Raw genomic sequence first — 15,921 nt, forward strand, 5'->3', positions numbered from 1 at the left:
CTCTTGCAGAGTATCTTTAGATTTTGAACCTTTTTGGAGAATTGTTGAGAGGAGACTTTACAAAGAGATTGGAGGATATTTTCAACAGAGTCTTTTTTTAGAAAGAGTTCATATTATTTCTGAGGATACTTTTATTTTATTGTTATTTTCTAATTTTAGAGGGAGTTTCGAGTTTTATGTAATTTTTTTATTTTACTTTATACTTTTTTATACTTTATACTTTATACAGAGTATTTCTGGGTAGATTTGTATTCTCTTTTTTTTTTTTTTTTTTTTTTGTATTGTTTTTATTGCAGGTTGGAGGAGGATATCGATGTCTCACATTGGTGACAGAGGAGGTGATTATTATTATTATTATTATTATTATTATTATTTATTGGTATGTTTTGGTATGATGTTGACCTGTAACGTACAATGATAGACTAACTTAATGTGAAGAAACTTGTGCAAGACCCATTTGATCTCTAAATGTTTCTATCTAAGTGACCACATCACATGTATTCGATTCCTTGCATATGAAATACACTTGTCAATTTGAGTAATGTTAACTAATAGCAGGCTAACAATTTTTAATTGACCACTGACACTGATTATTGATTATAATTCAAACTACTAACATTAACTTTGTGATGTCTGAAATATTCCAGCCTCAGGCCGCTCCAGATCCAGCAGAGCTGCTTCCACTCAGGCGGCTGGTCAGGAGAGACTCGGTTCTGATGATCGGGATCAGGATCCGCTGCCAGTTTCGACGCAGACACTGAGCCAGGAGCTTCCTGGGTATTTAGCACCTCTGTCTTCTGTGTTGTCTGTTTCTGTTTCCACAGGTCAGGCTGACCGGAAGAGGAAGAGGCAGAGCGGCAGCCAGAGGAGCCAAGATGATGGACGACCGTCCACTTCATCTAAAAGACCTGCTAAACGCTCTCGGAAAGGTCAGAATTATATTTAATTTAAGAAGTAATGGCTCTGTTAATAACTGAGTTATTTAAAAAAAATAATGACAAACACTTTTATGTGACCACTGACATTGATTATTTATAAAAAAAACAATTTTTTTTATGCTTGAAATATTCCAGCCTCAGGCCGCTCCAGATCCAGCAGAGCTGCTTCCACTCAGACGGCTGGTCAGGAGAGACTCGGTTCTGATGATCGCGATCAGGATCCACTGCCAGACCCGACGCAGACACTGAGCCTGGAGCTTCCCGGGTATTTAGCACCTCTGTCTTCTGTGTTGTCTGTTTCTGTTTCCACAGGTCAGGCTGACCGGAAGAGGAAGAGGCAGAGCGGCAGCCAGAGGAGCCAAGATGATGGACGACCATCCATATCATTTAAAAGACCTGCTAAACGCTCTCGGAAAGGTCAGAATAAGCTTATATTTAAAAGTTATGGCTCAATTATTTAATTATATGTCATTAGATACTGCAACATGTGTTCTCTTAAAGACATTTCTTATGATCGTATATGTTACAGAAGCATATGCGAAGGGCCCATTGCTGGGACGAGGCGGATTCGGCTCTGTGATAATTTATGTTAATTTAGTTAAACTTAAACCCATCTTAAAAAAAAACTAAGAGATCAGCGAGTCGTAACTAGGGCTGCAACTAATAATTTTTTTGACTAATCTGTCAAATATGTCTCATTAATCGGATTTAGAAATATTAAATTCATATATATCATAATGTAAGTCCAGCATACATTATTATTATAAAAAAGTTATTTTGTCCTAACAATATTGTCCTCAAAACAATGTGTAAATTAAAAACTATGAAAACAAATATATTGAATGTGACTATATAGGCAATCCTAAAATGTAAATGCAAAAGGATTAAAATATAAACATTACATTCTTAAACTTGCCCACCGCAACACAGAAAAACAAAAGCACAGACTAAACACGCACATTTACTTATTTGGAAATAGTAATTTTATTACCCTTATTTTATTATATTTATTATTATATTATATATATATATATATATATATATATATATATATATATATATATATATATATATATATATATATATATTGCTTTATTTAACCAGAAGAAAACTCATTGAGATTAAAAATCTCTTTTCCAAGAGTGTCCTGGCCAAGACAGGCAGCAGCACAATTAACAAAGTTGCTGACATTTTATTATACCATTACAACAGTCCAATTTTCTGCTCTCATCAAAACACAAATGGGGTATGGTATTCCTAGCAGCCAATAAAAGGCATATTTAAAGGTACACTGTGTAGGAATTTCACCGAGCTGTGAAATTGTATTTTGCATTCAAACGAATAGTGCTCTCTAGCGCCTCGCTTTTTCAAGTGCGTGTTGCAACTACGGTAGCCGTTATGTATCAAGAAGCTATGACAACATGTCTTCCAATTAGCACTTCATCGAGTTTAACTATACATGTTCTACTGTTACGCTGCCTATATAATGAATTACACAACCAAGCAATGAAAAAAAGCTTGTAATTTAGACCGTAACATTGACGTACCTGTCGATAAGAAAGCAGGCAACTTCAGCGTCCCTTTCAAAGTCTTCTCCTTCATTAGCTCTGTCCACATGGGAAAAGCTATCCTGATATCTACCCTCGTTTTTTGAATTCGTCGGTCACGTTTCCTTTTAAATTAATTTTTTTGCTTTTTTGGTGACGAGGATTCCTTCGCCTGTTCCTCCTTGTCCGTTTCAGCTTGTTTCAGTCACGTGTCGCTGGCTCTGAATGAAAACGCGTTGTGTAAACGTGTTTAGAGGCTATTGCTTTTTGTCCCTCTCTGCTATTATAGTTTATCAAGATGACGGAACGACATGGAAGCCTTCATGAACTTACCCGTCCCATGTAATTAAAGATAAGAAATTCTTCGCTTACGAGGATAAGTCAGATCTTTGGCAGAGGTAATTTTACACCAATGAGGACATATTTATGAATAAAAACAACTTTGTGTAATTTTTTAAGTATTTTATTAGCTAAAATCAGTGTACCTTTAATATAGCAAAATGTATATTTTAGTCAGAATTATTGCTCTGTCGTAGTATGGGTTTCCCCATGCTGCCTTCCCGCAGCGCGATTTTATTCACGCTGAAAGGCAGTATGGATACCATGGTCCAGATTTTCGCCTCATCTAGGGAACCAATCACAGAACGGGTAGGGAGCAGCAAGACGATGATGACATCTATGCGACACACCGAAGCAGTTTGTTTATTTCTATGGATTCAACATGGCAGCAGACGCGAAGCTACCTTTTGATTAGATATTGTTCTAAGTAGTTTAGAATGCAAGTTTATTTTGAAAAAAAGAGCAGCTTTTCCACAAACGGCAATAGTCGCTGAATGTCATTGTTTACACAAAAATATCTTACTCATCGTCTTCTTCCTTGTCTAATTTCTGTCGCTCTACATACGTCATCTGGTATAATTGAAACGATTGGCTATGAGCTACGTACAGGCGCATTTGATAGACATTCTTAGCACCCAATAAACTGCGCCGGGCATTCGTAAACCACACCTCAAATACGAGAAAATATACATGTGGTTCCCAGACCCAAATCTCAACGAGAACTGGGTCTGGCGTTTGCCAGGCTAGCCCTGTCGTTCTGTTGCGCTCCATCAGTTTGACACACATGTGTACATCGGCGCTCATTTAGTGAAGTCTGAAGTTTAAAACACATTGTCATGTTCAAAAAAGAAAAGTAAAGAAAAAAACAGCCTAACATACCCACGTGTCTACTTTGTCTGGTGTGCAGGGATATTGATAGACAGAAGCCAAACACAAGTCATCTAGGATGTTTCTGGAAAGAGCTGAAGCTGCTATTATTTATTATATTGGTCATAACATATTATGCGTGCTCAGCCCCCACCTGTGCAACTACATTTATATATTTTTTTTTATTATAAACAGAGATGAAAATGTACAAACATGTTCAGGAGAACATTAATGATGATCAATCGAAACGTTCACATGTAACAAATTGGAGGGGAAAAGAAGAAAATAAACTTAAAACCCTACATACACAAAAAGGGAAGAAAAAAAAATACACATATTATTATTTTTTTTAGTAGGAGGAAAAATAAAAAGATTCGAGTAAGGAGTATGCCTTAATACCTAGAGTAGGATGTGGGCCCAAAAATCATGTAATACCATGTTAGTATAAAGGCAAATAATATAAATAAATGAATAAATAATAATAATTTAATTATTTTAATGTAATTATTATTATTAATATAATAATTAACAGACTGGGCAAAAATAGGGGGTTTAATTAAATGGGAGTATAAGTTAGACCAAATCTTCTGAATGGATTCACAAGACCTATTTTTTTATTAATGTTATCATCGTGACTAGGAATATCAACATATTTGGTCAAATTTACAGTCTGTATTTTGTGCTAGATTTTAATGTGGTCTTGTTAGGAATAAAGTATTAATGGGGCAACAACTGCTTTTCTCCAGTCATTCCAATGGGATCTATCTCTAGAGGCAATTTGTTCTTCTTTTCTTTTCTTTTCTTTTCTTTTCTTTTCTTTTCTTTAAAACATCTGTTGGATATGTTCATTCTTACATTTCTCATTATAAATGCTAATGCTGTTTAATAACAAAGCAAACTCTTTAATATCACTCTGGTTATAGTAAGTGACTCTTAACAAGCTGAATGGGGCCTGTGGCAGTGGCTCTGAGCACAGTGTTTTATTCTTTATAGGGAATAGAGAAGCCATTGAAGTGCTTATAAGAAAATACAATAGAATAATCATCAAATACTGAAAGGATAACATTTATCTCTCTGATAATAACTGTTTGGAACAAATCTCCAACTGCCTGGTTTAATAGAGTTATTCCAGAAAAGAGATCTGTGTGGTGAAAAATTGTGGATGTAACCTAACTTCCTGGCAAGAAGAGCCTGCTGATGTAAATAACGCGAGTGGCACTTTATTAGGAATATAATATAATTTTTAAAATAAAAGGTTGGCCAGCTCCAAGTTTATTAAAGATATGATTTGGCTTAAAAGATGAATCCAAATTCTGTATGGGTTTTATTTATTTTTACCCCTATTTATTTTAAAAGTATAAGTATTATGAAAAATAAATACTTCAAGTCAAGCATCTCTTCTGCTATTGGAAATCACTGCTTTTCTTAATCTGGCCAGAAAAATCAAGCTGCTTAATTATTTGTCAAATAAATACCCATATTACCCAAATATTTTACAATGCCTGTGATTGTCACATTACATTTACACTTGAAAACTGTTTAATTGAATGGCTGTGGATCAGGCACTTTGCAAAGATAAGACCTCAAGACCCTGCCCTTTTGCCTCTGACTATAAATGCCCCTTTTTCAAGAATTTTTTTAATTTCAATTTATTTAATTCTGTGAGAACGCACGAGCACCTCCCACTATCTGACAGCCCTCACATGTGCAATCGGTTATGGAGTGTGGGCACCAACCGGCAGAAACAGAAATCGGTGCCTATTGTCATGTATTTGAATGTGTTTTGTCGTTTAAATCACTAGTGCAATGCCCGTGCAAAATCTGTTTTTGTGTGTTTTTAGTAATTGTTGGTTTGGTATGTTTGAGTTGCTGAATAGCCTAAGCTACTATTACACAGAAGCCTAAACTCTGAGAAAACGATAATGTTAAGCGCACCACAATAAAATATAATATTCAGAATTAAAGGTGCTCTAAGCGATGTCGGGTGATGTCACTTCTTGTTGACGTTTGAAGTATTGTCAAACAATACGGAGGCTAGCTAGACCCTCCCTCCTTCTCATCCGTGCACTAACCCCCCAAATCCTTCTTGTCGGTTATTGGCTGGAACAGTTTGTTTTGTTTCATGGTGCGGGTTAGCCCAGTTTGTTTTTGTTGTCATTTTTGGAGCCTGCGATGTCTGTTGAGACTGCATTTTTTTACAGTGTGTTCAGGGGACAGGCATCTAGTGGATAGTGAGGAGATGTTTGCTGTATGTGACAAAAACATTTTTGGCCTAAAAAATGTGTGACATCGCTTAGAGCACCTTTAAACAGTTTAGCTGACTTACAGATTCAGTTAACATCCACAAATGAATAAGCACGACGATTCAGGGGAGGTTCAGACCTTGGCTGGAGCAGCTACACAGTGAACTCTGAGAAAACGCTACACTTGAGCAAACAGTTTGTGAATAGGCTACTACAAATAAAGGCTGTGAATAAAATATAATAAAATTCAGATATTTTTAAACCACAACCCTCTAATGTCAGAATGTTTATTTAACTATATATTTTGCATTTCTAATCCAAACAACATCAAACATGGCACTGCACTTACTTGTGCCCTTAGCAAGACACCTGTCAAGTTTGAAATCCATTGGACTAACGGTTCGCGAGAAATGCGAATAACAGATATGCCTATTCAAAATCAGTTTTTGTGCGTGTTTTTAGTAATTGTTGGTTTGGTGTGTTTGAGTGCTTAATGTTACAATTACACAGCTAAAGTTCAGCGACATTTTTATTTGTGCATGGTAGAAAGCAAATACTGATACTGACATATCGATGGCCGTGAATAAAATACAATATTCAGATTTAAACCACAACCTGTCAGGAATCAATCAGATTCATTCCCATCCACCACTCAAAGATCACTCTCCCCGGAATACTAACCACTCACACCTGTGCACCATCAATTACCTCATCACCCAGCTCTACAAAACACCCATGCACACTTCAGTCTTTGTCAAGCCTCCAACAGGAATAGACCATAACCCTCTGTCTCCTGAAGTCTCCAAGTCAACCTGAAAACCACCACGTAACGTATACTCACCTTTGAAATACTCACCTTTGTATCCGTGTCCCGCTGTTCCCAGAAGTCCTACCTGGTCCCATGTTCCCCGAGTCCTGGAGATTCGTCTGAGTGTCCCACGTTCCCGCCGAGATCTCCGTGTCCGCTACTGTATCTGAAATAGAAAAGGAGACGTATCAATGAACAGTGTCTGCTCACGCCAAGCTAACTAAAGGAGGATCTGCTCACCTGGAATCCGCTCTGCACGTAGTGATCGTCACCGCACCTTCACCTGAACCTTGCCAATTCACCTTGTCACTTGAATCATTGTAAATAAACTCACGTTTGAATTCACTTACCTCCGCCTCTGTGCCTGTATCCTGACAGAAGGCTTGACCTACAAAGGAAAAGAAACAGCGCGATGGAGTCTACCCGCCATGGTGATAATCCTGTACAACCTACAACCGCTGATGTGAATTCCAGTCAGCCGACGCTCAGTACTTCCGCAGGCCCCACTTCTTCTATGGTTTGCTTCTCGAACCCAGCATCACGTCCAGCGCCATTCTCCGGTCGGGCGGAGGATTGCAACGGGTTCCTGCTTCAGTGTTCGCTCGCTTTGGAACAGCAGACCCAGTTGTACCCCACAGAAAGATCGAAGATTGCTTTTATAATCCAACAGTTATCCAGGGCTGCTTTAAGATGGGCTGAAACATTGTGGTTACAGGAATCCACTGTTACCTCGTCGGTACAGGAATTCGTAGACCATTTTAAAGAAGTTTTCGGGCGACCAGTTGATGATTCCTCCACCAGGGACAAGCTACTGCAACTGCATCAGGGCAGAAAATCGGTTTCTGAGTATTCATTGGAGTTTCGCACTCTAGCCTCCGCAAGTGGGTGGAACGAGAAGGCGCTCATCTCTGTCTACCGACGTGGTTTGAATCCTGCTCTCCGTCTTCAAATGGCAATATATGATGACAGCCTGGGTGTGGAAAAGTTTATCCAGCAAGCTCTCCGTGTGCACCAACGATCTCAGGGCTGCTATCTCGAAACTCAACGACCCACTAGTACCTCTCAGTACCCTGCGGAAGGTCCATCCGAAGCAGGTGGAGAAAGGATGCAAGTGGATACTCACCGACTGTCTCCAGCGGAACGTGCCCGACATCGAGAGCTAAGATTATGTCTGTATTGCGGAATGGGAGGACATTTTCGTCAGTCATGTCCAACTCAACCCCCCAGAATGCTTGTGAGTTCTGTCTTTACGACCGATTCGGTGTCAGCCCCATTAACGATATCAGTGATCCTAAAATCCACGACTTTCCATGTTTCTGCCACAGCCATTGTGGATTCCGGGTCGGCAGGAAACTTCATTTCCGGACAACTCTGTCAAAAACTCCAGCTCGAGAAGTCAGCCACCACCAGACCGTACTCCATCCATGCAGTGACGGGTGAAACCATAAATCAGGGGTATGTCACATCTCAGATCAAACCTGTCATCCTCGGTGTCGAAGACACACACCATGAATTATTTAAACCTTTCATATTAGAGAACAGACAGACTGATATAATCCTTGGCCGCCCATGGCTTATACGACATCAACCGAATATCAACTGGAAATCTGGTAAAATACTGACTTGGGGTTGTAAATGTGCGTCCAGGACCGCCGAACTCGCGCTCACGCCCATCGTTAACATACCCGGCAACATTCCAGTGAACTCAACCTCCGTTGAAAGCCCCACAGAAAAACCTGTCAGTGTCCATCCCTACCTGTTACTCTCTGTTTGCAGATGTGTTCAATCCAGTCGAGGCTGCCAAATTACCACCTCACCGAGCCTGGGATTGTACCCGAACAAAGAGCCATGCAACAGTACATTGAAGAAGCCTTGAAACAGGGTTATATCCGCTCCTCCACATCACCTGCTGCTGCCAGTTTTTTCTTTGTCCCTAAGAAGGATGGCGGACTACGTCCGTGTATCGACTATAGAGCCCTGAATCGGATAACCGTGAAGTTCAGCTATCCACTCCCGCTGGTTCCTTCCTCTCTGGAACAACTTCGAGAGGCTAAGGTATTCACCAAACTGGATTTGAGAAGCACATATAATCTCATCCGAATTCGAGAAGGGTCGAATGGAAGACCGCGTTCATCACCCCAGCAGGCCATTACGAATATTTGGTTATGCCATATGGTCTGGTAAACGCTCCTTCCATCTTCCAAAGCTTCATGGATGAAGTCTTCCGAGATTACCTGAATCGGTTCGTAATAATCTACATTGACGACATTCTAATCTATTCCAAGGATCCAGTGGAACATCAACGACATGTCTCCCTAGTACTCCAACGGCTACGTGAATTCTCCCTGTTCCTTAAGGCAGAGAAATGTTCCTTCCACCAAACCTCGGTCGAGTTCCTCGGTTATCAACTCAGTGAAAAAGGAGTAGAGATGGACGATCGCAAGACCAAGGCGATAGCTTCTTGGCCAACCCCACAGACTGTTAAAGAATTGCAAAGGTTCCTTGGATTTGCCAATTTTTACCGGAGGTTCATTCACCAGTACAGCCTGTTAACTGCCCCTCTAACATCTCTCCTCAAAGGAAAGCCCAAGACACTGCACTGGACCGGTGAGGCCGATCACGCATTCCAGTCTCTAAAGACAGCGTTCACCACAGCTCCTCTACTCCGACATCCTAATCCTGAGGAAATGTTCATTGTTGAAGTTGATGCCTCCACTACTGGGGTAGGAGCTGTGTTATCCCAGTACTGCAACTCGTCCCCCAAACCTATGCCATGTGCGTTCTTCTCTCACAAGTTATAGCCTGCTGAGGTAAACTATGATATCGGCAATCGGGAACTCCTGGCGGTAAAGCTTGCTCTTGAAGAATGGCGACACTGGTTAGAGGGCGCCAAACACCCATCCCTGGTTCTCACTGACCACAAGAATCTCCAGTACTCAAAGGAAGCAAAGCGACTCAATCCACGCCAGGCCAGATGGGCACTCTTCTTTACTCGAGTCCATTTCCAGATCTCCTATCGCCCTGGTTCAAAGAATGTCAGAGCGGATGCTCTGTCTCGTCTCCATGCCCCCGAAACTCACCACGAAGAACCCGAGATTATCTTACCAGAAAGGATGTTTGTCAATCCCATTCAGTGGGATTTAAACGAGCAACTGATGGAGTTGTCCCGACACCAGCCCAGTCCTCCAGAGTGCCCAGCCGGAAAGATTTACGTACCCGATGAATTTCGCATGTCACTAATCTCCTCAGCACACTCATCCGTTGGGACGGGTCACCCTGGAATAACCAAGACCTGCTCCACCCTCCAGACCCGCTACTGGTGGCCCAACATGCTCCACGATGTCAAGACCTTCATCCAAGGATGCATCCTGTGCGCTATGAATAAGAATCCCCGTCACTTACCCGCTGGAAAGCTCATGCCCCTACCTGTTCCACAAAGACCCTGGTCACACATTGGGGTTGATTGTGTGACTGACCTTCCACCCTCAGAGGAAAACACCTGTATCCTGGTGGCCATTGATCGCTTTTCTAAAGCGTGCAAGTTGATTCCCCTGAAGAACTTACCCACAGCATTTGTAACCGCAGAACTGTTAATGGAACATGTCTTCCGGAATTTCGGCCTTCCAGAGGACATTGTGTCAGACAGGGGGCCACAATTCATCTCAAAGGTGTGGCGAGCCTTCTTTGCATTAATGAACGTAACCGTAAGTCTAACTTCAGGGTATCACCCACAGGCGAATGAGCAGGCGGAACGTAAAATCCAGGATGTCAGCCGTTTCCTCCGTACCTTCTGCCATGCCAACCAGCATCTCTGGAGCCGCTATCTCGTATGGGCAGAGTATGCTCAAAACTCCCTTCGACAAACCTCCACCAACTTAACCCCGTTCCAATGCATTCTGGGTTACAAACCCCCACTGTTCCCGTGGCCCGGGGAGTCCTCAGAAGTCCCTGCAGTCAACGCCTGGTTCCGGAACAGTGAGAGGGTATGGAACCAAGCTCACCATCACCTCCAACAAGCCATAAACCGCCACAGTCACTTCGCAGACGCTCACCGTCGCAACGCCCCCGAATACCAACCTGGCCAACTGGTTTGGCTTTCGACCAAGGATATCCGGCTGAGACTACCTTGTCGCAAACTAAGTCCAAGATACATCGGTCCATTTCCCATAACGAGGCAAATTAATCCAGTTACCTACCAGCTCCGTCTGCCAAACCAGTATCGCATCCACCCCTCATTCCATGTCTCCCTTCTGAAGCCCCATCACTCACCTGTTCCAGTTCCCTCTACTGATCTGGCGAAAGATGAGAATCCTCCGGTACTCCCCATTGAAGCAGAATCCATCTTCGCTGTAAGAAGGATCCTGGACTCCCGACGTCGGGGTGGTCAATTCGAGTACCTGGTTGACTGGGAGAATTATGGACCAGAGGAGAGGTGTTGGGTACCTCGTAAGGACGTCCTCGATCCCATGCTACTCACTGACTTCCATGAACAACATCCTGAAAAACCTCGAGGTAGACCCCCGCGACGTCGGGGTCCTGGGTCCGCTGGCGCGGATGCTGGAGGAGGGGGTAGTGTCAGAAATCAATCAGATTCATTCCCATCCACCACTCAAAGATCACTCTCCCCGGAATACTAACCACTCACACCTGTGCACCATCAATTACCTCATCACCCAGCTCTACAAAACACCCATGCACACTTCAGTCTTTGTCAAGCCTCCAACAGGAATAGACCATAACCCTCTGTCTCCTGAAGTCTCCAAGTCAACCTGAAAACCACCACGTAACGTATACTCACCTTTGAAATACTCACCTTTGTATCCTTGTCCCGCTGTTCCCAGAAGTCCTGCCTGGTACCATGTTCCCCGAGTCCTGGAGATTCGTCTGAGTGTCCCACGTTCCCGCCGAGATCTCCGTGTCCGCTACTGTATCTGAAATAGAAAAGGAGACGTACCAATGAACAGTGTCTGCTCACGCCAAGCTAACTAAAGGAGGATCTGCTCACCTGGAATCCGCTCTGCACGTAGTGATCGTCACCGCACCTTCACCTGAACCTTGCCAATTCACCTTGTCACTTGAATCATTGTAAATAAACTCACGTTTGAATTCACTTACCTCCGCCTCTGTGCCTGTATCCTGACACAACCCTCTAATGTCAGAATGTTTATTTTTAAACCACAACCTTCTAAACATCATCTAAACATCTTCAATGTGGGCTTCTTTTACCAAAATATGCAAATAACAGACACACAGACAGACGTTTCTGTAATTTATAGATAGATGTATGTGTGTCTGTTTATAGGCTATATTACATTTATATAAACTACTGTTTATTATACGTGTGTGTGTGTGTGTGTGTGTGTGTGTACTGTATTTTTTTTAATTGCAATTAATCGATTTGACAGTATGTATGTGCAAAATAAGTTTTTGTGTGTGTTTTTAGTAATTGTTGGTTTGGTGTGTTTGAGTTCTCATTGTTACAATTACACAGCAAAAGTTCAGTGACATTTTTATTTGTGCATGGTTGAAAGCAAGTTCTGATACTGACATAATGACATACAATAGGCTAAATATGGAAAATGTAACTACATAGATAACTAACTACTTCTGAATAACTGCAATATTCAGAAGTAAACAGTGTAGCTGACTTGATGTTTAGCTGACAGAATGTTTATTTTTAAACCACAATTTTTAAACCACAACCCTCTCTAACGTCAGAATGTTAGTTTTTTAAACCACAACTTCAATGTGTGCTTCTTTTACTGATATATTTGACGATATCTTTTGAATTTCTAATCCAAACAACGTGGCAAGACACCTGTCAAGTTTGAAATCCATCGGACTAACGGTTTGAGAGATATGCGATTAACAGACACACAGGCAGACAGACGTTCCTGTAATTTATAGATAGATGTCAATATTGATCTATAACGCGTGATGGGTGCTGCCAACACAGTTCAGAGAATCGGATCTGTCGGTTTAAAATCACATAAATTCACCAATTTCTCCCGAAATACATAACAGTAAGGGGCCGATGAAGTGGGAAAAGAACAGAGTAATCTTTATTAGTTAATTACTCAATGTGTATCTGATATAAAACACGTCGTCAAATTTTAATTGAAGAAAGAATTATTAGGCTATTATCGCTTTCCATATACATCAGTATTTAACTAAATGTATTTTTGGCTAGTAGCCTATGTCTATTTAAATGTCTGAAACTTAAAATAAACTCTACATGGTTGAAAACACTGAATAGATGTGATATGAAAAGCACTGAGTGTGTCCATCTCTTGCTCAGCGCCAGCCAAAGCTGGACAACGTTTGAATTTAGCAGGGAATGTTCTGATCATACTGATGTTGTCGTACACTTCAAATGGTTCAAAATGATTGCCTTTCAAGGGTGGATAGTAAACAAATTGAACCTGAGGGGGCACACATCAGATCTGAGGGGGCAATTCCCCCCTTCCTCTGCCCCACCTGGCCATACAGACGAGCTTGTGACTGCTATTCCCTATATTACTCCACTAATATAATCCACTTGAATGAAAACGAGTGAATTCGGACACTGAGTGCAACGGAAGGGCTGCCGCACTTGCATTGTTTGTGTTTGCTGTTTAATAATCATTAAACTTAGCAATCTGGCAGCTCCAGTAGTAAGATGAAAATATTTATCCTGAACTCTGTCGTGAAAACTAGCATGTATAAACCTTAGTTAAACAATTTAATAATCAATCAAAAGTCATTTTATATCGTATGATTACGCTGTGGACACATTTGACCAGCGGTTTGGAGAAATTGTGGATGGATGATACAGCTGCGGCGCCCATCACGGGGGAATTCCTTGGGCACGTGACTCACAGTGCATTGTGGGTATTCTCTAGCTGTACATCAATTGTACACTCATTATTGCGGTGCATTGTGGGATTGAATGAGAGTGCTCTATAACGTCCCCTATTGTTTTGGACACCACTACAAATGGCTGTATTTAAGGGTATAGGGGGCTACTTGCACAACGAGTTTCCGGTAACAGCGTTCAGTGCACCTACATGAGAATACAGATTATTACTACGTTTTATGGCTGTCAATTGATTAAAAAAAATAATCATGTTCTCTGCATGAACATGAATTATCCTAAACCTGACGAAATGTTCCTATAAATATATTTTCTTTCCAACTGTGTGTAACGAGATATATATTATAGGTTGAGGGTTCTTAAAGTAAATCCTGCAATAATGGGATTGTGCTTCCTATTGGCTGCACTGGTGGTGCTATAGGCCACTGTGTTTGAACGATCTGCAACAGAGCTAAAGAGAATTGCTGTGGGTGAGTCGTTTCTGTGGTAGCTCCGCACTAAAAGTTAAAATGTTTGACACCTTATAAAAGGATTGCTCAAAGCAGACACTAATTGATTTGTAGAGAGTGTTTTCTGTTTATATTTATGAATGCACATTTGAATGCACTCTACAATCTTTCTATCTGCGTCATTTTCCATGTGCTTTCTAACGAGGTGAAATGTATTTTATATAGGTGGAGCTTAAACAACATTACAACTTACTATATTCTCTCTTTCATTGCTTTGTGTGCAGGTAAATGTTTTTAAGCATACATTGTTTAAGAATTTACTCCGTTAAACTAGTTGTATTTTCTGTGTTAAGAAATATTAGGTACAAACTGTGTTTTATAAAGCACTTAATTCATGGTTTGCTGAAAATACCAGATGTTATACCAGTTTTATATGATCATATACCAAGAAGTTTAAGAAGGAAAAGACAACATTGAATTGTTTACAAAGTCTGTCATTTTCCTGGAGAGATTATTACATTTTAGATTTGTTTTATTTTTGTTTACTGTTTTGTTAAGTACAATATAATATGAATGAGTAATGTTTACTGTTACATTGAGAGCAGCAGAGCTAAAGATAACTGCTGTGGGTGGAGCTTAAACAACATTACAACTTAATATGTTCTCTCTTTCACTGCTCTGTGTGCAGGAAAATAAATTCTGATATCATACATTCCGAGTGTGTGTGCTGATGAAGGGTGGGACAAACCGGGTAAGATAAAAAGCAAAGGACACATTGATGCTGTGACTCAGGACTTCAGTCAAGGTGGTCGAAGATAATCTGAACATTGGACCGGCGGGCCTGTCTTCATTCTTCACTACACAGGACCTTCAGCTAAGCTTTAAAGTTTTTCCAGGATTAAAAAATTAAAATAAAAACCCGGAAAGAGACTCTTGAATATACACTCTGAAGTGGTTTGATTTTATTATTGAATTCAGGTATCACAGCATTTATAGAATATAGTGTACACTTTTTTTTTACATTTATGCTCTTATTACCTGATTATGGAGCACGCAAGGTTAACTGGATCTCGGTATATGGGCACTCCAGTTAGTGTTGGTTAAGGGAGAGGTCTGTTAGCAACATCATTCCCTTCCTATACATTAGCAATGAAGGCTGAGCAATGTTATCGATTCTGCGATATAAATCGATATTTTTTTTCCCAAGAAAGTATAGATTTTTTAAGCCGCGAGTATCGATACATAAGTCCCATTCAAATCCACCGTGTTTACCCCCGTTCGCTTTAAAGCTCGGACGTTTTCGGTTCTGCTGTCGGTACTGGAGAAAATAGAAAATACACGTAGGCTACTATTTATTATTGATATAAAGACGTAATCTTGAAAATGTGTATCTCACCAGCCAGTTCTATATATAACAATATTAAACCATTTGTATGTGATGCAATTTTGCTATTCGCAGTCCAGAAGAGAGAGCGCGATCTCTCACGCGGAGCCACAGCGTGCACAACACCACAGCCCTGCTCAATGACTGACAATGAGGACAGAACCAGTGCTTTAAGTGGGCCGGTACACGCCGTTACTCAGTACCGCCACTTCCAAATATAGCTCTTGAGCGTACCGCCACCTCTCCGTGCACCCAGAACGTGCTTTTAGCGTACCGGTACGCTCATTTGCACATCTGTTTTAATCCTTTGGCTGCGCTACCGCTTTTCAGAGCGCCCTTCACAATGCACGCTTCCTAATTCGTCCCACCGAGAGCAGAGACTACATTACCCATACACCCTTGAGTTAAACAAGTGGAAAGCGCATGCTTCGCTTTTGCCACTGTCAGTGTCAACCAACGTGGTCCCGAGAGGGGGACATTCTAAAACGCTTAA

The 15,921-nt window shown here is 41.1% G+C and overlaps 1 protein-coding gene across 1 annotated transcript; it reads left to right on the forward strand.

The window, feature by feature from the left end:
• The first annotated feature begins 228 nt into the window (after positions 1-228).
• On the forward strand, positions 229-1,568 carry LOC143728273 (uncharacterized). Its single transcript, XM_077219349.1, has 4 exons — positions 229-338; positions 648-929; positions 1,074-1,355; positions 1,468-1,568. The coding sequence occupies exons 1-4, from the start codon at positions 314-316 to the stop codon at positions 1,566-1,568; spliced, it is 690 nt and encodes a 229-aa protein (XP_077075464.1). The 5' UTR covers positions 229-313.
• Positions 1,569-15,921: the final 14,353 nt, after the last annotated feature.

The sequence above is a fragment of the Siphateles boraxobius genome, unplaced genomic scaffold, assembly GCF_051911475.1.
Source record: "Siphateles boraxobius isolate OS27281-9 unplaced genomic scaffold, OSU_SipBor_1 12, whole genome shotgun sequence".
In the NCBI taxonomy this organism is placed as follows: domain Eukaryota; kingdom Metazoa; phylum Chordata; class Actinopteri; order Cypriniformes; family Leuciscidae; genus Siphateles; species Siphateles boraxobius.